Raw genomic sequence first — 24,646 nt, 5'->3', positions numbered from 1 at the left:
AAATATTAGCTGTTATTATTAAAGCACATGCCCTGGACACAAGCCCCTTCCCGCATACCATACCCCTCACCAGGGAATCAACTAGAATTCTGCCTAAGTAGAGGCCAGATACTTGCCATTGCTGAGTTTTTTTTTTTTTTTTTAATCATTGCAGATTGAACTCTCAGGATACAAGACAGTAAGGGCTTTTTTGTCGTTTTCCTTCCAGCCCAAATACTGCAATAAAATACTATTTTAACCCCAAATACTGCAGAAATACTGCATTACTTCACCAATTTTCTCCTCACTGAAGCCAAACCATGTTCACCATATTTCCCTGCTTCCTTTGTTTCTTTTCCCAAACAAAGATTTTATCAAAATGTAGTTGTTTCTTAACTGAACATGCTGCTGTGTATCTGCCAAGACACTTAGCATCTAGAAGCTTCCATTGAGTCATCTATAAGGTGGAGATAATTATAATAGCTCTAATGCAGAAGATTGCTTTGCATGAATTGAGATGATAAATATCCAAGTGCTTTGTAAACAGTCTGTCAGGTAATCTATCAGTCTATCAGAAATCTATAAATATGTAATTAGATAACAGAAAAGCATAGGAAATGTTATTATTGCTGTGTATATTATACAAAAATCTCAGGGATCTAAAATAAAACTTGGCTTCTTGAAGGTACATTTCATTTCATCCTGTCTTCTAGGATTGATGAGAAGAAAAACCATAGGGGAAAAAATAAAGGCATTTAAATCAGCCCCACTGTGAATCCATACTTTTAGAAGCTTTACTTTTTGCCATCAGAATATCTTAATATTTCCTTTCCTACTGTTACACACCCTGTAGGCATTTTGGAAACAAACAAAAGGCAAACTTCACAGTTAAGAGAACTGAGTTTACTTTTAATATCCATTTCTTTTCCAAAACCAAATGCAGTTCTTCCTCTCTGGCTGTGCTATTTCATTTTCTTTCCATGAAAGGCTTAGGAAGAGTTGCAGAGATTGTAGTGTAGCTTGCTGAGTCCTTGTTCCTCTTTTTTCCACCCATGGCTTTTTATATATGCTGCTCGCCTGAGATTTGGGGGTTAGATTGCAGGGAGGTGAAATATTACACCCTTGAGCCTTCCTGCCAGTTTCCCAGGAGGAGTCAAAACCTGCAGCTGCTCCGAGGAGAGAACCTTGCAAGGCTCCAGAGGCTGGCTTGCTGTCCTGTTCCTTCGTTCACATGCTGTCAGAGCCGGTTGGGAGGAGAAACTTGCTCTATTCCGTGGGTGATTCAGCCAGTCTCAAAATAAATAAGTAGCTGAGGGCAGGGAGAAAGAAACCGGGAACTGCTGAAATTTGAGTCTCAAGGGCTGGGCCATTCTCGGAGCCGTTCTGTTGAGCCATAGGAGCAATCCTGAACCCTGGGCAAGGGAGAGGCAGCCACGTGGAAAGATCGCAGATCCCAGCCCGGTTGGCTCTGCAGAGCTCAGCAGCCCCTATCACCTCTCAGAGCCTCCGTTTCCTCATCTGCCAAACAAGAGAGAGAGGATCGAATGGTTTGAAGATCCTTATCAGCTTCTAAAAGGAAGAGTTGATGTCTGTAGGAGCAAGCGCATCCCCCTGGGGGGGGGTCACCTGGCCTGGAGGAGAGCCCAGGTTTGCAGCCAGCCCACCAACCTGGGGAGCCAGGTTCAGGGCTGAGAAGATGGGCAAGCACCAGGTAGAGGGCACAGCCACTCACAGCCCAAGCAGGGGGAAGAAATGGATAAAGGTCCACCCAGAGGGACATGCCCTAAGGAGGGGAAATTATCCTAACTTGATTTCCTATGACTCTGGCATCATTTTAAAAAAAAAGAAAGAAAAGGGGAGGGAGGAAGTCACCCTTCTACCCACAAAGTACTGGATTGTGCAAGCTACAGAGCCCCAACCTGGCCAAATTCCGGAAGCTGGCTGGCCAGAGACCTTGGGGTTCATTCCTCAGCCAACTTAAAAAAAAGATGGTTAGAGTCCTGTTGACCGAATTGTTGGATGTTTCTGAGCGAGGCTGCCTTCCCCTCCTTTGCCTCTTCGCAGCCTTATGGGCTGTTCTTCACTACCTGCCTTACCTATCTGCACCATCTAGCCACAAACAGCTTGGGTTGACCACACCACTTCCCTATTGAAAGTTAATACTGTTTGACTCATTCTGTGTTACTAACCTGAAGCCAAAGAAAACAAGCCAGAGAATAACCGGCTTGTACGGGGCTTGGAAGGCTCTCAGAGGCCCTGCTTTCAAAATCCTATACAGTAGCTTTACTATATCTCTCCGCCGCAGCTGCAGAGAAAATGAAGGAAGCAGAAGTGGTTTCAGAAAAAGAAAAAAAAAAAAAAAAAGTTGGGTGTCGGGAAGAGACCCAGAAGGGAGTGAGGTGGGGGCCGCCCTCTCTGGCTGAGAAAAGACAGGGAGTAACCTGCAGTTTATGAGGGCACCCTCTCCCAGTGGAGGTGTGCTTTAACACACCAGTGTTTGCACAGAAGAGGGAACCGTGGACGGAGTTAAAAGGAGAGAAGTTTCAAAACGCCTGTCGCAAAGTCGGTTCTCCTGTTGGTGTTGGTAGCAGAGGCGAGCGGGGAGGCTGGTCCCTTGAGAGTCAGCTTTGCAGAGACAAGAGTCCCCAGGTGAAGACGGAAGGAGGAAGGCCTGCTTTTTGCTGCTCTCCAGTCTGGAAAGGATTCTGATGGGAGAACGGTGCAGGGGTCTTGGAAGGAAATATCGATACCCCTCTTGTCCGTCCCTCCAGCACTGGCTCAGATGGGGTCATCAGGGTGAATAGCGGGCACTTGTGTCTTGGCATAAATAGAACTTTCCCTCCCAAGATCGCCTGGCAAGCACAGGACCAGCATTTCTGTCATCGTGCAACGCCTCTTGGGGAGTCCCGAACAAAGAACCACCGCCCTTTCAAGTAGCTGAGGGGGGAGGACCCCACCGATGCTGTTTCTCAGCTGTGTGTGGGCAACAGTGGATAATAACTTAGCCTGAGTGAGACCAGTATGCCCCAAATAACCTGCCAACTTTTTCTTTAGATGGCGTGAGGTAGGGATAAGGACAGGTTGCAAACGACTGCTGGTTACTATTGGCTTTCTTACGAGCATGTGGTCAGTGACTGATCAGAGGGCACTGTCCTTTGGCACCTGCTTGGCTATCTATTAAAGGACTGGGGCGAGGGCCTTGAGTTGGCCTTTTGGCCTCCTGCTGCTGTGAGGCCAGCCCAGAAGTCAGTGGGCATTTGTGACGTGAGAGAAGACAGGAATCAGATGCTGTTCACTCCCGCCCCTCCCCTGCTGTTGGAAAAGCCCCCCCACCCCCAACCCACATTCACCATGGACCAACAGGAGAGCTTTTAGCAATGAGAGGCGATTTTTCCTTACATTGTGAATTTTCCTTACTGCTGTAGGATGTACGTCCCTGAGTAGGTCTAGCCTAGGAAGGGGGCTGGACATCTATTTATTCATTCTTGAATGCATTCATTCATCATTCATTCATTCATTCACCCAGCATTGGCTGAGGCATACCATCACACCTCCAGGGCCCTCAGTTTACCGCAGCCCTGTCTGAACAGGCTGGGGGCCCTCTGTCTTTTGTGCATAGTGTGTGCAGGTCTTGGAGGGGAGTGGAGACCCGCAGGGGTGTCAGAAGGCTTGTGGGAGATCAGCATCACCCAGGCAGCTGGAGGGAGCAGGTGGAGTCTATGGATGTCTGGGACTGTGTTCTCTTTCCTCCAAGCCTGCCTGCCTGTCTTCCCGGGGCTAATACTTTTGAGGCTTGGACTCCACAGCCAGGTTCACGCCTCTCAACTCGACCCCTGCTTCACCACCAAAAACACATCCTTCCAAAGCCACCTCCCACTCACAGAGCCTGTCCTTGTGGGGAGGAGCCCCTCAGATTAATGGATCCACACACTCCCAGGTACCACCCTGGGGTTACTTTTTCTTACCCGTTCATGGGGTTTTCTGCAGACCACCCCTTCCCCAAGGACAAGCTGACAGTACTTGCAATCACAAGCTTGCAGAGGAGAAAGAATCTCGAACTTGAGAGCTGTCTGCACCCGTCTATGGCGGTTGCCTCCCCTGCCCCCGCAGAGGGCTACCTCTGGTCAGGAGCGCAAGAAACCAGGCGGGTCCCCCGCCCTAAGCTGCAATTACCTCCTTAGTCACCAGACAGAAACAGGGGGTAACCATGGTGACCGACTACTACCCGTCCTGACTCCTCTGCTTTCAGGGGGCCTCGGGTCTCCGAGAGCTCGTGGGGATGAGCTGGGAACCCCATTTTGCTTTGTGTTTTTGTCCCGTGAATTCTGAGCACACAGTTTCGCAGGAGATGGAGGGGGCAGGCCCCGTGCACCCCTTTGGCCTCAAGTCAGGGTTAGTTGTTGTTCTTGTCGTGGTCCCAGCCGGCTGCACTCTCCACTTTCTACACCTTTCCTTTCAGGCTTTGCTCTAGCAGTTGTGTCTTAGCCTGTGTCTAGGTACATGAGACACTGTGTGCGTGTGTGAGTGTGTATGTTGGGGGGGATGCTCTCTCCAAAAACACAAGGGAGCTCTAGCAGTGCCTTGCTTATGTGAGGGTACTGCACTCAGCTCCACACAAAAGGCCTTTTATCCATTCTTTTTATCTTTTTGTGTAATGAAGGAAAAAAAATAGAGAAGACCAGTTTTACAGACTGTTTAACTTCCCATAAGACAGCTCTCCACACAAAATTCTCTATGTTCCATGATGATATTTTTCCTCCCTAAGTAGTTTTTCTGAGCCCTCTACAGTTTCATTTCAGCTAAAAACTGTTGTTCAAATTTCCTTTGCCCTGAATAATCCTACTTTCCCACAACCTAATGGAGGACAGTTGGTTGGCACCAGCATTCAGCTGGTCAGTCAGCCAGCCAGTGAACATTCAGTGAGCCTGCTGTGTGCCAGGTACTCTTCTCTGCACTGGGGATACAGCTGTGAAGAAAAGGGACACAGTCCCTGGCTCATAGAGCTTGCAGCCTAGTGGGCAGAGACAAACCATAAATAACATTAATAAATGCTGTGGAGAAAACCAACGATAAAGCTCTTGGAACTGGCCAGGTTGGAGAAGGTGTGGCTTAACCTAGGCTGTTCAGGAATTCCTAAGGGAGAAGATGAAACTTAAGTGTATCTGGAGACTAGATGTCCTGGGAAGAGGAAACAGCAGGTGCAAAGGTCCTGAGGCAGGCATATAGGAGCAGTCATAAGGTGGCCGGTGTGGCTGGAGCAAAGCAGGGAATCCAGGCTGTCTGCCTTCTAGTCTAGAAACTAGGCTTAGCAAAAGCCAGCCTGACCTTTAAAGTATGTACATCATGCCCTGTGAGGAGCTAGTGTAGGACCGTGGATGGGAAGACCCAGGATAGACAAGCCTCCCCCCTCCCCCCACCAAACACACACAGACTCAAGGCTCACTCACTTACCTGGAAACAATGACAGACTTTATTTTCTTGGGCCCCAAAATCACTGCAGAAGATGACTGCAGCCATATAATTAAAAGATGCTTGTTCCTTGGAAGAAAAGCTATGACCAACCTAGACAGCATATTAAAAGAAGAGACATCACTTTGCCGACAAAGGCTCGTCTAGTCAAAGCCATGATTTTTGCAGTAGTACAGATGTGAGAGTTGAACCATAAAGAAGGCTGAGTGCCAAAGAATTTATGCTTTCAAACTGTGGTGTTGGAGAAGACTCTTGAAAGTCCCTTGGACTGCAAGGAGCTCAAACCAGTCAGTCCTAAAGGAAATTGACCTGAATATTGACCCTGAATATTCATTGGAAGGACTGATGTTGAAGCTGAAACTCCAATGCTTTGGCCACCTGATGTGAAGAACTGACTCGTGGGAAAAGACCCTAATGCTGGGAAATATTGAAGGCAGGAGGCGAAGGGGATGACAGAGGATGAGATGGTTGGATGGCATCATCGACTCAATGGACGTGAGTTTGAGCAAACTCCAGGAGATGGTGATAGACAGGGGGACCCGGCATGCTGCAGTTCATGGGGTTGCAAAGAGTCAGACACGACTGAGCGACTGAACAATCTGCAAGAGAACCAAAGCTCCTCTCAACTATACCCATCACAGTCCCTGTTGGTGATTCTCCGGGGGTAAACGTCACATCTATAGAATCGGTCGGTTGAAACCCAGGGCCTAGGAAGCGCTGGCACCCTGGTGGCTTCTCCCCACCAGCTCTGTGTGATTTAGAAGGCTCACGCATGAAAGGAAGAGAAGCCGTGTACCAGGCGTGTGGGTGAGGGAGCTGGACAGCTGCACACGTGGGACGATGGGCGTTGATCTCAGCCTTACATTCCTCTGACCGCTGACGGGGGGATGTGGCCAGGGAACTGAAAAGTACCATTGTTTTCTAACCAATGAGGGAAGCAGGAAGATGATACCCTGGATTAAGGTTCAGCACAGTGATCTTCCTCCCCCCGCCCCCCAGCTGCAGCCCTTGACAACATGTTAGCAGGTTTTTAAGTTGACTTGAATGGCCCATTCCCTCTAGATGCAGCCTTTGGGCCGTCATGGGGAAGGGGCAGAAACAGAGAGGGGATGTCCTGGCTGGTAGGTCCCAAGAAACGCTCAGTGAAGGCTCCAGGGGAAAGGGGGAGAGGATCTGTGAAAACTGTTCAGAGGGCCATGGCTGAAACAGCAGAAGATACGGGGTAAGGAGTGAGTTTTCAGGATGCCTTGTGCAAAGCTGCCAGCCATCGGCGCACCCGAGTAGGGTAGGCCGGAGAAATTCCCGTTTTTGAGTTAGAGTTCTGAAGACCAGCCTGATGGCTCCCAAAGGCCAGGGATCTGCCTGAAAAAAGAGACAGAAAGCAAACTCTTGAGAGTCCTAACGTCACGTGAAGTTGTTCAAGAGAGCCCCTGCTTAGAGTCGTCGAACAGGATCCGGTTGAGCCAAATCACTGCAGATGTAATTGCTGTGAATGCTTTCAGAGCCCCTTGCAGTAATCCATCTTAGTCCTTTAATTCCAGGCTTCCAGATAAGGAGGCTGAGCGATGAAGAGACTTGCTCTTGTCCACAGGAAAGTTGGGTGGAAAAGCAGATTTAGGATGGAGAGTTATTAACATCCAGACTGGCAGTCCCATTTCGCTGGTGCCATGCTGTTTCTCTCAGGGAGAGGGATTAAAGCATCCGTATGAACACCCCCGGGCTTCCCTGGTAGCTCAGCTGGTAAAAAAAAAAAAAAAAAATCTGTGTGCAATGCAGGATTCTCAGTTCAATTCCTGGGTTGGGAAGATCTGGAGAAGGGATAGCCTTCTCCACTGAAGCTCACTCCAGTGTTCCTGGGCTTCCCTTGTGGCTCAGACAGTAAAGAATCTGCCTGCAATGCAGGTTCGGTCCCTGGGTTGGGAAGATACCTTGGAGGAGGCCACTGGCAACCCACTCCAGTATTCTTGCCTGGAGAATCCCATGGACAGAGGAGCCTGGTGGGATACAGTCCACGGGTGGCACAGAGTGAGACACGGCTGAGAGACCAAGCACAGCACAGCCCATGAACACCCCCATCCTTGCAGGGGCTCCGAGGTCATAACCTCTGCATTTCTGGGAAGGACTCATAGGATCCACGTAACCCTTTTCTGCTGTTCCCTGAAGCCTCTCCTTAGACAACAGGGCAGAAGTCATTTCCTATTTGAGAATTCTGGATTCCCCTCCCAGACCCTCCTGATGATTGCAACAGTGACTCACAGGATCCTCTCCAGGATGGTGGCAAAGAGACAGTCACAGCCGTCTTCAGGCAGAGTTTTCCCATTTTCAGGCACTCTGTACAGCACACTGAAGAATCATAAAAAAAAAAAAAAAAGTTTTTAAAGACCACAAAAATAGTTATCACCAAACAAGGCCATCACTCAGTGTCCAGGGACACGTAGTCTAAACACGGTTCTGGTAGATTTGGTGTTTTAGTTTCCAGCCCACGACAGATGAGCAGCAGGTTGGAAACACTTGCACGGCAGGGAGGAGTGGCTGACGCTCACCGTCACACTCCGCGGGAACCCCAGCAGCCTCTGCGTCGGCCGGATCTTCTTCTGAACTTGCCGGTCCTGCCCCCAGACCTGCCAGGACATCAGGAGACTCTGATGCACGTGCAGATGTGTGAGACCCAGCTCTCTGGGAGGGATCCCCCTCACAGCTCTGGCTATCTTCTGTTCTAAGGCAAGCCGGGAACGGAAGTGGGATGGTCAAGGCAGAGGGTGTATGTCGCGCAAGTGCCCAAGGTCCGTGCGATGGACAGCCACGGGCCACTGTGGCTCTGATCACGTGGAAGTCAGGGAAATGGGTATTTCTAAGTGCATGGAGCGTGAGGTGGTGGAGGGGCGGTGTGGTGTTGAGGGAGTGGGTGTGTTTTCAGACCTGCTGTTTGTCTAGTTGGCTGTGTGAGTTTGGGTAAATGACATAATCTCTCTGAACTTCATTGCCACGTAGGAATTTAAAAATGAAGCTAATTCCTCTAGGCTTTCAGTTTGGAAGGACTTCAGCCTTGCGCTGTTCTCTAAGCGTAATGGTATGGGAGGAGGTGGAGGGAAAGTTGAGCTTGTTGTTCAGTCACTCAGTCGTGTCTGACTCCCTGCGACCATGTGAACTGCAGCACCCCAAAGTTAGGCTACCCGTGTATATGTACCATTGGGTGATATATAAACATGTATGATAGTATGACTCATTTGAAAAGCCCCTGATGCTGGGAAGGATTGAAGGCAGGAGGAGAACCGGACGACAGAGGATGAGATGGTTGGATGGCATCACCAACTCAATGGACATGAGTTTGAGTAAACTAAGGGAGCTGGGGATGGACAGGGAGGCCTGGCATGCTGCAGCCCATGAGGCTGCAACTAGTCGGACATGACTGAGCCACTGAACTGAACTGAACTGATAGTATGTATTCCAATATAGTAACATATCTCAGCATATGTTTTTATGTATTGTGTATATAATGTGTATACCATCTATGTATTATTATATAATTATATATATAAATCTGTATATATATATATAACCTATACACATATGGGGCAGTATTTCCCAGTGTTTCATTAGCTAGCAGATGGATAGGTTGGCAGTTAGAAAGGTTTACTTCACCACCTGCAAGGGGCTTTGAGGAAGGATCACAACCACATTCAGAATCATTGCTTTCAAGTCCCAGTGACTTTGTTAACTCTGGAGCCCAGAAGTTAGAATATTATACCAGGAAAAATGAGCTATCTTCTATCCTCGTCAGTTTTTCTTCCCTAGTCCATAAAGGATAGCATATTAAAGAAAGAAATGTTGATGTTTTTATATCCAGATATTGTCATTAGCATCAGATTGATTGGCAAACATCTTTTGAAAAAGATACACCCCTTTAAAAGAATCACAGTGAGATGGATGGATGGCGGGAGACAGAGAGATACATGGGTGGTTTTAGTCACCAAGTTGTGTCCTGCTCTTTTGACCCCGTGGACTGTAGCCCACCATGCTCCTCTGTCCATGGAATTTCTCAGGCAAGAATACTGAAGTGGTTTACCATTTGCTTTCCCAGGGGATCTTCCCAACCCAAGGATCAAACCCGCATCTCCTGCGTTGTAGGCCGATTCTTTGCTGCTGAGCCACCAGAGAAACCAGAGAGGCGTATATATACACACACATATATAGATAGATGTCTTTTTGGTCTTTTCACTTTACATCAGTTTTTCTCAGCTGCTCATGTTGACAGTGCTTTAGTACATGCCTTTTTTAATTTTTCTGCTGAGAATCTATCAGGAAAATCAGTACACTTATATCAGAAACATGGACTTACACGTTTACTGTCAGAAAATGATTCTCTCTACACAAAACTTGACAAGAAAAGGTGACAACCTAGTCTTATCCATTTTCTTTCATAGATGATCGTACACAGACTGTCCCTGACTTAGAATGGTTCTACCTAGAATTTTTCTTTTAACTTTACAATGACATGAACGTGATGCATACTCAGTAGAAACTATACTTTGAATTGTGAACTTTGATCTTTTCCCGGGCTCGCGATGCATGGTGAGCTGCTTGTGTGATCAGCCATGACCTCTTAGGGATCAACAGCAGATAAACTTGCAACCGCCTGTATTCAGACCACAGTTCTGTTTTTCAGTTTCATTATGCACAGTATTCAATAAATGACTTGAGATGGTCAACAGTTGATTATGAAATAGGTTTTGTGTTAGGTGATTTTGCCCAGCTCTAGGCTAATGTGCTGACAATGTTTAAGGTAGGCTAAGATGTTTGGTGGGTTCGGTGTTTTAAATGCATTTTCAGCCTATCATATTTTCAGTGTAGGATGGATTTATTGGGACATTAGCCATTGTAATTCGAGAATATTGTATTTCAGTTACTTTGAGCCACAGATCAACAATGGTTTCCTGAAAAGGGGACTTCAGTTGTCAGTGAAATATGCATACCCTCTCAGCCTTGTTTTCAATAGCAGAAAACTAAAAGCTGGTCTCATTAACCATCACAAATATCCTAACATTTAGGGATGCCCAGTGGGCACCCATTCCAGAAGACTGCAGGATGTATGTCTTTAGAATGAAGTAAAATTTAGCAGATGGGATGAATTAGTTTTTATTCTTTTTGGTGGTTGTTCTTTTGGCTTTATACAGTTTTGCATATATATAAAATTCTAATCAAGTACTTTTTTTAAAAAAAAATGTGAGAATAGTAATAGAGAAACATAATTTAGGATCAGATGTCCCTGTATGACATCTTGAGGTTGTGACTGTGTTCAAGACAACCTTGTAAACATTCACAGTTGACTGCCAACGTGTCCAAAAAATCCAGGCTGCCAACATACATGTGTTCGAGGCTTCACATAATTTCTACCAGAAGATTTGATCCAGGGTTGAATTCCCTATTGCCCTCGAAAGCCCAGTAGTCAGTAAGAAAGAAGAAAAATGAATTTGATAGTGGACATTCTCCATACTCCTGTATTTAAAATTCAGGGAGCAAACTGACATCTTAATTGCACACAGATACAGGAAGCTGGAGACAGAAAAAGCATTCATTTTCCCCAGCTTGAAAGTTTATATCGGAAGCTTCTATATTTCATGCAAAAAAAAAAAATGTATTGCTCTTTGGCACATGAAATCTGATGGTTTCAGAAAAGAAGAATTAGGTTTTCCTTTGATCTAGCTTCTGAATGCATCAGAACCACACCTTTAGTATAATGCTTTTTATCTCCCCCGTGTCTCGGTGTTCCAGCTCGAGTGGGGAGGAGGGTCTCAGGGTCCCCGGGAGAGTAATACCACTCTGACTTACTCCAGGATCACATGCAGGGAGGGTGTGGGGTGAACTCTCACCCCTCCTCCGGCATTAAACTCAGCCCTGAGACTCTCAGGGCTTAGAACAGAGCTTAGAGTGAAGAATTGTTTTCTCTGAGAGCTATGCCCAAACATTCCTGCTGAAGCAGACAGTCATCAGTTAATCTCTGTAAATGACTGCGATTTTGGCAGGTGTCAGCTGGTGCAAATACTGCTCACACGTTGAAACTTTCTTTTTCAAGCATAGGGTAATGAGAAGGGGTCTCGTTAAAAAAATATACATATATCTTGCGTTATGCCCGGCCACAGTAGTGGCTTCCCTGAAATGACTTATTCCTGTTTAGTTTCTTGGTAGCACTTGTTTCCCAAGTTTGGGGACTGAGGTAGACACAACCAAAGGCCTCTCTTCAAAGGCTGACCAGAGGCTCCAAAATACCAAATGCATGTGTTCGGAATGATCTGGTACACATCATTCTCCTGGATTACCTACTGTCCTTGACACGCTGTTCTTCAAAAACACCACTGGGTGCCCAAGGAATGTGCAGTTTTGAAATGGGTACAAAACCTGCTAGAAGCCTCTGCACCACCTCTATGCCAATTGGCATTCTTTCTGAGGTGCTAGAACTTTCCAGAAGTGTGTGTCCTGCCTTCTTCTTTCCTTAACTCCTAACTCCAGGCGCTAGGTGGTGATAGGCATGGAAAGGACCATACTGATGTGCTTGGGATGACCTTTGAGTTGGTAGCATTTGCTCCTCTGCAGGAAAGCTTCAGATTTTTCAGTCTGACTGTCAGGAAGCTGAGAATGTGTCCCAGAGATAAGAGGAGGGAGGAGTCTCTGAGACGTTCCATCAGAGACCACAAACGACTCCATGATGGACTGACATAGAATGTTCTAGAAAAAGATTGTTTTCGTCCCTCTGAGGAAAAGGGGTGGTAGGGGTTGTTGTGGGAGCTGGCCCTGTGGCCTTTCACCCACAAGGCTGGTGCTTAAAATACTCAGCGGGTAAGAGGCCTTGCATGTGTGCTGGGCCCACGTGACATGGGCTGCCTGGTTCAGGCAGAGGGCTGTGGGCTGCAGGGACGGAATCAGAGACCAGATTTGCCTTGGTGACACATGAAAAGAGGGAGCATTGCATTTGAACTACACAAATATTATGCTTAAGTATTTTTCCTCATCTCGGAGCCAAACAGGTCTTGCTCGTGATAAAATCACTGCAGTATAGTGGGTCCTTTTTCTGGTCTGGAATTTGAGACAGCATCAGCTGTGCCAAGGGGCCTGGCAGCAGGAAGAAACGGCAAACCACGGAGATTTGGAACCATAATACAAGTTATAAAATTTAATTTTATAATTGTAACCATTGGGAGCTGGGCTAAAATGTACTTCTCCCAACTCCACTCCCACCCCGGGCAGGGGGTGGCGGCGGGGGTGCTGGAATCCAGGGATCATCTTTCTCACTGAGGAAGGGGTCAGGCATGGGGAAGGCCATTGGAGTGTGCTGGCAAGGGGGCTGCTTCCCCAGTCTTGTTTTGAGGTCCCTTGACGACAGAGGCGGGGAGGAGGTAAGTTGTGAAATTGGTCAGTGGCTCTTTCTTCCAATGAATTGGCCAAGCCCAGCCCCACCCCTCTAACCCTCATGGCTACGTGGGTACCTGGGATCCTCAGCTCTGCTCGATGGGCCTAAATCTCTGCTTTAAGGACATTGTGGAGACCCCCCTGGACATCCATCAGTTAAGACTCTGCCTTCCCACTGCAGGGGGCATGGGTTCAATCCCTGGTCGGGGAAGTAGGATCCCACAAGCCCCGAAGTGCAGTCAGAAAGTAAATACATTTTTTAAAAAGACATTTTGATGAAGAACTAAGGGAGGAAAGAGAAACCCCAACCCTCCCAGCCCTTCTCTAGTGAAGGGTTTCTGCTCATATCCTAGTGACAGTGACTTTGACAAGGAGCCAGGCAGGCGAGGACACTTGCTGGCTCCCAAGGTGCTGAGGGTCCCCCACTGCACCTTGGATTTCCAGAGGCCCCCCGGGGAAGCGCCTCCACTCTGCTGGCAGCCCACTCTGGGTTCCAGAGGCCCTGGCTGCTGCGAATCTCCGACCCGTGGAGGCCAAGCCCGGGGAAGTCGGCTCCAGGGAGGAGAGGATGCTCTCGGAGAGCTGGCGAGGAGCGGAGAAGGGGCCCTTGCCCCGCACTTAACAGGAAATCTGACCTCCCAGGGCTGTGGTTTGCAGCCACACCTCATTTCCTGTTGGCAGGGGCCTGCCGCTAAGCTCCAGGGCCCACTTCACTGCTCTGAAACCAGCCGGGCTTGGGTGTGTGGTGGGGGGCAAACTGTTGGGGCTCCTTCTCCAGCCCACAGCTCAGGGCCAAGCAAGTGCCAACGACCTGCCCCTTCCCCCACTCTCCCACCATCCACCACCTCTGCCACGAAGCCCAGCGTACTCTCTGCCTTCCACCCCATGCAGATGGGTGCAGAAGGTTGAGGTGGGCGCCCGGAGCCAGACCGAAGGAGCACCCCATGAGCAATATGACGAAAGGGGTCCCCCATGTGCCAGCCCCGAATCCCCAGGGGTGCCTGTGAATGAGCAGGTCTCCAGCAGGTCCATGTGGGGCGTGGGGAGGAAGTGAGGGGAGAGGGAGGGGAGACCCAGAAACACCCGATTTCTAGCAAATCCGCAGTGTACATTTTCTGATCTCTTGCCTCCCTCCTTCCTTGCCTCCCTCTCCCCCTCCCCACCCCCTCCCCGCAATAGGACATCGTCAGAAACTAGATGATCAGACCAAGCCCGGGAGCTTGTCCTTTTCCGAGCGGCTCAGTGAACTGGAGCAGCTGCGGCGAACGGCCATGAGGGTCAGCCCACACCACCCAGCCCCCACACCCAACCCTCGGGCCTCCTTGAACCACTCCACTGCCTTTAACCCTCAGCCTCAGAGTCAGATGCAGGGTAAGTACCTGGACGGAGCCCACGTGCCGCCTCACCCTTGGGCAGAACCCAGCCAGACGCATCGTGGCTTCTCCTCCCCACTTCCCCGGACCAGCAAGCAGCCTGGGAGCATGCTAACAGCAGAGTGTCCCCCTACCCCACCCCACCCCTGGCCCACCCCAGAGCTACTGAGTCAGAGTTGCTTTGTGACAAGACCCCCAGACTGAAAGGCCCTGATACAGAGGATATAGAGAGGGTGTTGCTGAGTCGCTCAGTCCTGTCCGTCTCTTTGCGACCCCCTGGACGGTCGCCCGCCAGGCTCCTCTGTCCATGAGGATTTCTTCAGGCAAGAATCCTGGAGTGGGATGGCCATCTTCTCCTCCAGGGGATCTTCCCGACCCAGGGATCAAACCCATGTTTCCTGCATTGGCAGGCAGATTCTTTACCACTGAGCCACCAGGGAGGTCATGTATATCCAGATATGTATATATCCCTATGTAGATCATGTCTAGAATTTCTCATGCAGGAGCTCTGGCTATGCCATTTTCTCACTTAACTTGGCTTGAAGATACACACGGCATGCATCAAGCCAGGTGATGGTCAAGACGTTTCACGTCCTTCCCGATTATTTGTGGGGTTTGTATTTTATGCACATCCTTTTGAAACTATAAGGAAATAGGAGTGTCTGGACGCCACCCTATTCAAGGTATCATTGCAGCTAATGAATTTGCAGTCAATCCAGAAGGTGGACTCTCCCTGCTCCCACCACCGTGGGGGTTAGCTGGCAATGGCAAAAACACTGTAAAATACAGTAATTGCATAAAACCCACTGTGCCAAATGAGATAATACCCAGAGTTCATTTACACTGCAGAAAGCACTGACGTCAGTGATTATTTGCTCTGTGATACCATTTCAAATTTCCGAAATGCAGTGGTTTTTCTCAGGGCATGTGAGACACAGCTGTGTACAGTACGGTCGCAGTAAGATTCCTTTCTCAAAGGGGCAGGCTTGCTTGACTCACAGGAAAAGATAAGGGGCCCATCTGGGGCAGGTGGACAGCAGGGGACATGCACCTGCCCTTCTGGGACAGCAGAACTTAGATTTCTGGGGTGTTCTCTGTGTTCCGAGCTGTTATTGTGAGATGCACAAGAATCCCAAGTCCTTGAGGGTTTCCAGCCCATAGCTTTCTTTTGGGATTAGCACATGTGTGGCTCTCCAGAGGGAATTCCATCATCTTCCCCAGAGCCTGATGGCCCATGCCGTTCGCTCTCACACTCGTGTCTCTGGGGAAAGTTCTTTTATTTGCATGAAAATTTCCTGGAGATCCCCCTCATGTAAGATCCTATGTGGACAGCTGTCAAGGGGTCTTTCTGTAGATGAGCCCTTTGGTGGACAGCAAAAACCCAAGTTTGTCTTTGGGAGGGCTGCCTCTCATCTCCAGTTGCCTCTGAGCTGCATTTAAAGAAGAGGTCCCACGAAACCATTGGTTTCCTGGTGCTTCATCATCGCTTACTCATTCAAAATATGCATATTGATTTTTTGAAATTCCAAAATGCAAGCATGTATGAGAAACTAGATCAAATGGTACATTAAGTGAGATGGGCTTGGTGGGGCGGGGGAATTGCTGCTTTTCTTCTAAATAGAATAAAATTCTTTAGGAGGTGGCTGGATCTTGTGTTTAGGGCCATTTACATGCATGTCGTCTGCAGGATTCCACTTGTAACATTCAAGGGGAGACTTCTGTTTTCTTATCCTCTCACGGCGTCACTGACCATTTCTACTTCTGGGCTGATAAAGGAATTTGCTTTTTTCTACTGCTCTTGAAACCAAAATTATGAAGCATTTTGAAAGGCAATGAAAACATAAACCACACGGGGGCCGGTGGAAATCATCACCTGGAGTCTGGCTTGGTTTCGGTTTTGGTGAAGAGTGAACCAGATCTGATTTCTCTTCCTGGTCAGATACACTCTCTTTACCGAAAAGAAAATGGTGGGCTTGGGGGTGGGGTGTTGAATTCCTATCCTCAGCCATCAGCAGCTCTCAGTCTGAGGCATTGCCACTGACGGGCATTCCTCAGCTCATTGGAATACTGTTTGCTTAGCACAGTATCAGGTTTAACCCCCTTTCTTGTTCCTTTTAAAAACTTTTTTACTTCTGCAACCTCTAAGTAATAATAACTTGCTTTGAGAGTGCCCTGGAGTCTTAGTTGCTACTCTGTAGAGAATGTGTTAACTATGTCACCGATGTCCTTTCTTTCCAAAATATGATTTGCCGTTCAGGACATCACTTGTAAAATTGTAGGAACAGCTTTTAAAAAATAAGTATCTGGGAGAGTTTTATGTAAAACGACTTTTCCTTTCTTTTTTCCCATTAGAAATCTAATGCTTTTTTACTTTCGTCCTGTTTCGAGTAGACCCTTGGGATTTTTTTTCCCCCCCTGAAATTAGAAAGTTAACAGGAATCACAGTAAAGTCTCTTTCAGCCAAAACCTTCATTTTGTTCTTGATGGGTATGAAAATGGTTATTTTCCCAGCTTAGCACAAGAGCTTCTATATTATATTTAAGAAGATGCTTTGTATAAAAATTCAGCATGTGTTTATGGCTCTCTTTGAAATGGCCGCAGTAGTTGGAAGAAAAACATCCCCATAGTATTAACAAGAGCAGTTTTACAGCCGTGCCGAACCAATGGGTGGATGTTTTCAGCCTGGTGGAATCGTCAGCAGTTAGGGGCTCCGAGAGATCCTGGGTCAGTAGGCTGATGGACCCGGTCTTTCTCAGGCTTCATCGCAGGGTCATGCCTGGCACTTTAACTCCTTCAGTACGAAATCATAGATCTAGGATACTGCCTCTATTTATCTAGAATCAGATGTGCTTAAGAAGCACTCAAAATAGATACCTCAAATGATCTGCAGCAGGGTACAGATGGAAAAGGGGGCTAGGTTGCCATGCCACCAAACCACTGTTTATTTGTTGAGGTTTCAGCTATAAAAGGGCTGAGGTTAATTTCAACTTCCTACTTTACCAGGTCTTAAAATCAAACAGAAAGCCATTTGGTCACGGCTGCACGTTTAAGCAAGTCAGGACATTATCACACACTTGTGCGGCCGTTTTAGATTTTTTCCCCAGTCACAGGAAAGAAAACTCGACACACGTTCTTTTGAAAGATGGACCAGGCAGAGTCTAGACAAACAGGGAGCTGCTGCCACCGCGTCAGTCACACCTCCCCTTAGAGATGGCTTCAGGCAACCCGAGCAAGTAGGTTTAAGAATCTGACTCCTGATTTACCAAAAATGACGAACCACATTTAAGCCATGTATGTAACTCCCTCCTTTCGGGGAAAGCAGAGACAGGGTGAAATCTACTGATGTAGAAAACTGTCAAAACCAGAGAAACTTAAGAAGCCAAGTTTTGTTTTTGGTCTGTCTTGCCGTCAGCATCAAGGCACAAGGCTTAACTCTTTACTGGGAACAGTTATCTTTTGGTACAAGTCAGACCTTTTTTTATACATTGTGTTATTCCTACAATCCTGTAGGTGTGGTTTACAGGCAGAGAAACTGAACCTCAGAGGTTAACAATTGCCAGAATTCTCCAAGATTGGAAGTGAACTCAAACGGAGACCCTTTCTGGCTCCAAAACCAGTGCTGGTGGATGGCAGGTTCTCCCAGTCTCCCACCCTGGGATCAAGGACTTAAACATAGGGCTGGTCAGTGTCAAATAAAACCCCTGTCACCTACGGGGAGATGGGAGCAGTGCTGGGCTGGTCATTCCCTTGGCAGTCCTGATTAGACTGGGTTCTATTATCATGAGGTATTGATAATAATGAACCATTAGGGCCAGACTTGGGGGTGGGCACCTGAATACATTTCCTGCTTTGGAGACGTGTGTTTTTAAAGATGGGGAAAAGAAGACTCAACTCAGAATAATGACTCTCTGAGCATTGCACGCGTGAAGGAAAGATGTGTGGGTAGGCAGAGGGTTTCTTAGCCGTCCATTCACTTTACTGGGGCAACCCTTCCTGCGTGGAAGGCTCTCTTTGTGGGTTTCAGTGGCACCGAGGCCTTCTTAACCTCTAAACCCCAGCAACATCTGAACTGCCTGCAAGAGTGTGGGTGCTGTAAGACTTTCATATGGCTGATGGGGTTTTTGACCTCTTAAATCATCTCCAAAATTTTAGTGTTCCAAGTTAGTTTGTTTTGCTAGTGATTTACCCTAAGTTACTTTGGAAACACCATTTTCTGGCACTTACTATCTGGGCAGCCTTTTGAGATACTGAGTTGACTTTGTTTCTCAGCCATACTGGGTTACTTACGTCAATCTTTGTCAGCTGGATTGACCAAAGAAAAAAGAAAAAAAAAAAAAATCTTTTCACTTTCTGTAGGAGGAGAGAGAAATTCCCTTTCCAGCCTTGGGGGTAAAATAAAATGCACAGTGTCTCTTCCCTTCCCTGTCCCCCTTCTCTCTCTCTCTGTTTCTCTCTCTTCAGCAATTCTAGAAGTTCAAAAACAAAGTAGGGGGCCGGGAACGGTTGCATTACCTTGGAGGTTGCAGTCAGTCATTCTCCTGTGTCAGTCTACAAATGGTCATGGTTACACAAAGCAAAATATTGAGGGTGCTAGAAATCGACTTACAAGACATGCTATGAACATGAAAAAGGAGTGATTTAAACGTAGCCCTCTTATCTAGGTGTAGTAGAGTTTGAGAGCCTGGCAAGGTCTACAACAGCAGAATCTTACACAGAAAACAAGCCTGGATCAGGTGTTCCCATGAATAAATAAACATAAATAAATGTAAGAAGGAAATGGGGAAAGAGGGGGAGGGAAGGAAGGAGAAACCGTGAAATGGACACAGAATGACGAGCTCTCCTGGGCCCCTCTTCTCCCCCTTGGGCAGAGAGGTTACAAGGTGTTAGAACTAGATGACTGCAGAGAGTTGGAGGAACTCACAACTCAGGTCCTGTTTTCCATCTTGGCTAATACAATGTATAAGTATTAAGGAAAGCTTGAAAAGCTCATGCCCATCAGTTGCATCATAGACATTTAAAAACTTTGGGGATGAAGGATGGAGAAAAAGCTAAGTTTTTGTTTTGTTTTTCCTTTAAAAAAAGGCCCTCAGGCCTTGGCTTCCTAGTCCGCCTATGGTTTCAGCAGTGCGGGCTGCCCTTGCTTTCCATCCGAGACCTGGGGTGACTTACAGAGAGGTGCTCAGTGGCAGCCCGCCTTACTTTTTCTCCGCACTCTATTTATGGACCGCGTGGTCACCAACACAAAACTCCCTTGAAGAGTGCTGCTCCAATGCCTGTGATGTATTTACAAGCACCTCTCAGCTAAGTACTTAATAAACCAGCCCTTCAAAGGAGCCGCCAACCTGGCGAGCTGTCAGCACCCTAGTCATCATAAACCACATTTTAGCAGGACCGCATTCTCAGACCGAGCGTTTTCATGGATGTCATTCAAGGTGATCAGACCATGCTTTCCGAAACATGTTGTTAATGCCTGTGGACATCTTTCCTAATTAGAGAAAAGAAGGGTTCATTTTAGGTCTTGATCCTAATGATGAAGTATTCCTTCTGTGAATTTGATACATTCTGAAATGTTTCCTTATTCGTGTGATCTCTAGGCCAGTTCTGTCTCTTTCGTTTTCACACACACACCCAAAGGTTTTTGTTCAGAAAAGTAAGTTTTTAAAACAGCTGTAGTTGGAACGCTTACTTGCTATTGCTGGTGAAACAGTAGGCAGGTCAAGCTGAAAATCTCATGGCCAGGAAAGATAGCAGAGCCTGATGGCTAAGAATGAGCTCAACAGGCAGACTGCCTTGGCCTCCAGTTGGCCTCCACCACGTATCACTGTAGGACTTTTGGCAAGTTACCTAACCTCTGAAAGCCTCAGCTTCCCTGTCTGCAAAATGGGAGTAAAAATTACTTTTGGTGATCCTAGACCCACTCGAAAGGTGAGCCAGCCCATGGGTAAGGCCTGGTAACTGTGGGCTATTTGGATCAGCATCACCAAACCAAGCATAGTAACTTCCTACGGCTGGTATAACAAATTGCCACAGACTTACTGGCTTCAAACAATAGACATTTATCCTCTTCCGTTTCTGGAGGCCAGGGTCCACCATCAAGGTGCCACACCCCCTTTGAAGTTCCTAGAGGAGGAACCTTGCTTGCCTCCTCCAGCCTTCGGTGGCTCCTTGCATCCCTAAGCTTGTGGCCCCGTCATTTTCCACCTCTGCCTCCCTCTTCACATGGCCTCCTCCTCTGAGTCACCTCCTCTTCTGTATATAAAGACATTTGTGATGGGATTAGACACCCACCTCCCCCTAGATAACCCAGACGACCTCACCTCGAGATCCTCCACTTCATTACACCTGCAAAGACCCTTTAAAAAAAAATAAGGTCATGTTCATAGTCCCGTGGATCAGAACATGGACACCAGTCTACCCATTACACCAAGATAGAAAGGATGGGGGCATCAGGTTGAGTTCAGAGGCAACTTTCCCTTCTCTGTTTCCCCCAGGACAGACGCGATGGGCAGGCAGTGTGAACTCAGTGTCTTATGCCACACTTAAATCTTCCAGCTACTCGCATTCAGGCCCTCACTAGCTGGAACTCATATCAGAGTCCTTTTATTTCCAACCACAAAAACGCATGATTTTTTTTTTTCCTAGATGAGATCAGATAGTTCTTAACATTTCCTAGCCCACCTATGTTGATGGAACTAGAGGACCCAGCAGTGGTAGAGAAAGGGCATCTTTCCTGGAAGATGGAAGCGATGAAAAGCAGGAGACAGGAGGCCTGGGTGCCTTTCACCCTGGCCCCCAAAAGCTCATGACATAGTTAGTGGCTGGGAGTAAGTGTAGGGACAGAAGATGACACGGAGACCACAGCCGGCCAGCTGGGATGGACTCAAGAATGTGACCGCCCGGAGCCCGGCATATCACTTGTTTTGAAACAAGCTGCCTTGTTAAAAATGGCTTTAATGGCCAGGCGCTGTGGACCAGAAACCCATTGCGAAAGGCTGGTGATTCACTTTGCATATCTCATAATCCCACATTTACAAATCACCCCAAGATAGCCTTTCACATTTGGATATTTAAAAACGAAACTTTGACTGCGGCCATGAAGTCGTATCAGAGTTTACCAAAAGTCTGTACCCAGAGAGGGGGCAAACAGTAGAAGCCGATAGGAACAAAAAGGCTCTGGGGAGGGAAAAAAAGACTTGCGTTTTCTTGTTGGTTGTAGTTCTCCAAGCTGGAGCTGATCTTCCTCATTTGCATATCCCCTTCCCCCTGCCAACCCCCCATCATGAAAGAGAAATACAGGTCCCCTGTCATTCAGTTACTTTCATGGTCTTTAAAGTTCAACGTGTATGATTGAAATAATGGTCATTACTTCTGTCTTCCCTCCCTTCCTTCTGGCCCTCTGAGCACCAGAGCTTGGGGAAAATGTAAAGAGGCAGGGGAATGCTCAACTCTTCGCAGCCACTTCAGGGTGTATTTGTATTTTCACATTTTACTTGCAAAGCCTTTAGCCCCACATGAGCTTTCTTATTATTGAACAATTGCTTTCAAAGCCCTAGAGCAGCCCAATTGTTAACAGAGATTAAAGATCCGAATTGCAAAACTCCTCCGGTAAATAAAATCTTCACTGAGGAACCCAGTTTTTTACCTGTAGACTTTTCTTCCGTAATCTCTTTCTGGCAGAACATGTGATGTTTTGCTACTAGAGATTCAGTTACCAGCCACAGTAAATAAAACAAAATAATGATAATAATGGTATAGAACTCACCCCAAGACAAATACTGGCCAAGCATATTTATTTCCAATTTTGGGGGGCACTTCTAGTAATTGATGGGGGGGAATGGAATGTACCGGTTGATTTTTGATGATCAAGCTTTGGAGCATCCTGAGATTGAGTGTCTAATTCGGGCTCTTCCAAGAGGCATGGAATGTAAACATGCACTGTTCAAAAGAAATAAATGTTTTTCCAGGGAAAACAGAACCATGGCACGAGGCCCCTGAATGAGCCGTGAGTAGGAAAGACAGTCATTGGGCGGAAAAGACAGTCCTTCCCTCCAGACACAAGCTCAAGTACCAACACTTCGGGGCCCGTCGTGATTTCACACCAGCTCAGGGTTAGTTTTGGGTCAAGAACATTCCAAGTATCATTTCAAGATGGTGGGAAAGAACCTCCTTTTGTAAGCAGTAGCAAGAAAGTCATCCTTCTAAAAATGGGGACCCCCCCCGCCTTGCTTTCCCACCTGAAAAAAATGTGGACAAACAGGCAGAGGAGGCAATGGGACACTCTGACCTGAGCATTTCCTCAGGTCACTTAGCGGCTGGTGAAACTTGAGCATTAAAAACACACACCACCATGGGCTGCAACAGGACTTATTTCTGCACCCTGCTGGTCCTCCCACCCAGCATCGCTGGATCCGAGCCTCCATAAGTCAGTGTCACTGGGTCTGGTTAATGATAGATTTGGGTCCTCACAGTGGTGAGCTCAGTCCTTTGGGGATCTTGGAGGAGGATGAGTTACGGTCCTTTGGATCTGACACTTGGATATGACCACACAGGGGTCAGAAGACCAGAGCATCCTTAGGGCAGGAGGGCAAGGAAGATCCCTGAGGAGCCCCAGGGAGTCGGCACCACTCTGGTTGGCAGCAGCTCACCTGTCTTAAGGCATGAAGTCTCCAGAACCCATTTCTTGCTGATTCCTACTGCGGATGAAGTTCTCTCTGTCCTTCAGCCTTATGGGCTCGACGCAAGTCATTCCAAGGCCAGATCAGCATCTTGGGAAGGGCTCCACACATACACTTGCTGGGTAGGTTTTTAAACAGTATCTCAGGGTACAAAGAGAGGAAGAAAGAATCTGACAAGTGATCGCACTTCTTGGAGTTGTAGGTCATCCGAGGAAGCGAACCTCTTGTATTTCATCTCCTGGGGGTTATCCCACCATTGCGGCCATTAGTACGTCTCTCTGTACGTATCAGATGGCAGATTATATAATGATAAAGTTATTAAAATATCTGCAAAAGTCAGCACAAGCTCAATGGCTCAACTTTGCATTTTTGTCCATTAAGTGGTTTATTGGGATTGTTCCTCTCGGGGTCTGTTAATCTTCATCCATCCTTGGTTGTAACTCGCCTGAGTTTTAAGCTGTGCTTCAGTGGGTCATCCAGTGGGACTGAGATCTTCAGGATGACCATGGAAACTTTTGAAACGTGCAGTTCTTTCCCCCGCCCTCCACCCAGGTTTGAAACTGCAGCGTGTGTCTGTGATGGGGTCTACACCTGGCTTGTTTTTGGAGCCAGGGGCCCCCAAAGAAAGACAAGGACATTGCCTGGTTCACACGTTGACTGAAGGCAATCACAAAGTGGCTGTGGTTCACATTTCTGGACTGACTGATGCTGTTGGCTGCTGTAGTCCCTACCACCAGCCACCCATAGTGTATATGGCATGGTCCTGGGGGTCTTGCCTGTTGTGCCAGCTCAGGGGCTGCCAGCCACGTGAGTCCCCACCCTTGCCCATCATGAAGGCCACTAATGAGGTGGCCCTAAACTCTAATAGGTTGTAATTCTGGGCAGATTCTGGGGCTCTCGAGGATTAACCCCCACTGTTCTCAGGAAGCCAGCAAGAATGGCCCAGGGCCCTCTTCCTCCTACTCTGCTGCCCTGATTAAGAGGCTCTTTTCTTCATAATATTTTTGCCATGTGCTTGGGCTTTCTGAGCCACCATATGTTGCTAAATGGGGAAAGCCATTGCCCAGACGTGGTTCTGTTTAATATGATTCTCCACGAATTACAAAGCTTGATTTTACAATTGAATTTGTGCAGAATTATGGACGGCCAGTTCAGGTGGAAGGGAGAGGAAATCTTGTTACTCTTGTTCCAGAATCTTTTCCCGATTTCCTCATTTGGTTCTTTCACGCCTTGGGGGAGGGCAGGGGTGGGGAGACGCCTTAGAGCCTCTGTAAGGAATTTCTCTTATTTTTCTAACTTCTTGCCTGGCCGCTCACCGGAGCACACAGTGACCTGTGGACGTCAAAGCCGGCTGCCACTTCTTCTGTTCATCCATCCCATCAGTCAGCTATTCCTCCCACCTTTTCATCAGGGGGACTCCGAAAACACATGGAAACCTCCAGGGTGCAGTATATGGGGAAAGCAGAATCTGGACCCATAGGTGTGGATATGGATAATGGGAATTCAGATGCCAGGTTGCCCACTTCCTGATTAGGTAACCTTGCAAGAATTACTTCAGTTCTCTGCCCTGTGGTCCCCATCTGTGAAATGGGCACAGTAATGATGGTGCTTAGATCACTGGAGAGTTGTGAAGATGCACTCAGTTAATATACACAAAGCACTGGATGCCTGGCGTGTGGTATTGACTCTCATTTCCTTGTGAACAGGGACTGAGAAATATTTTTGTCATGTGTTTAGCATAGAGCC

General features: G+C 47.5%; 1 protein-coding gene across 3 annotated transcripts in view; it reads left to right on the top strand.

The window, feature by feature from the left end:
• Window positions 1–24,646, top strand: part of RUNX1 (RUNX family transcription factor 1) — a 271,101-nt gene that overhangs the window by 212,987 nt on the left and 33,468 nt on the right. For 2 of the 3 annotated variants that reach the window (XM_027961500.3, XM_060396287.1), the window contains one exon: window positions 14,032–14,223. The exons of the other annotated variant lie outside the window; for it this stretch is intronic. In XM_027961500.3, the coding sequence (XP_027817301.1) occupies window positions 14,032–14,223 (192 nt within the window). The remainder of the gene's footprint in view (window positions 1–14,031; window positions 14,224–24,646) is intronic. 3 annotated transcript variants of the gene reach the window in all.

Source organism: Ovis aries, chromosome 1 (genome assembly GCF_016772045.2).
Source record: "Ovis aries strain OAR_USU_Benz2616 breed Rambouillet chromosome 1, ARS-UI_Ramb_v3.0, whole genome shotgun sequence".
In the NCBI taxonomy this organism is placed as follows: Eukaryota; Metazoa; Chordata; class Mammalia; order Artiodactyla; family Bovidae; genus Ovis; species Ovis aries.
The sequence above is the reverse complement of the archived record's forward strand: the minus strand, read 5'-3'. Positions and strand labels throughout refer to the sequence as shown.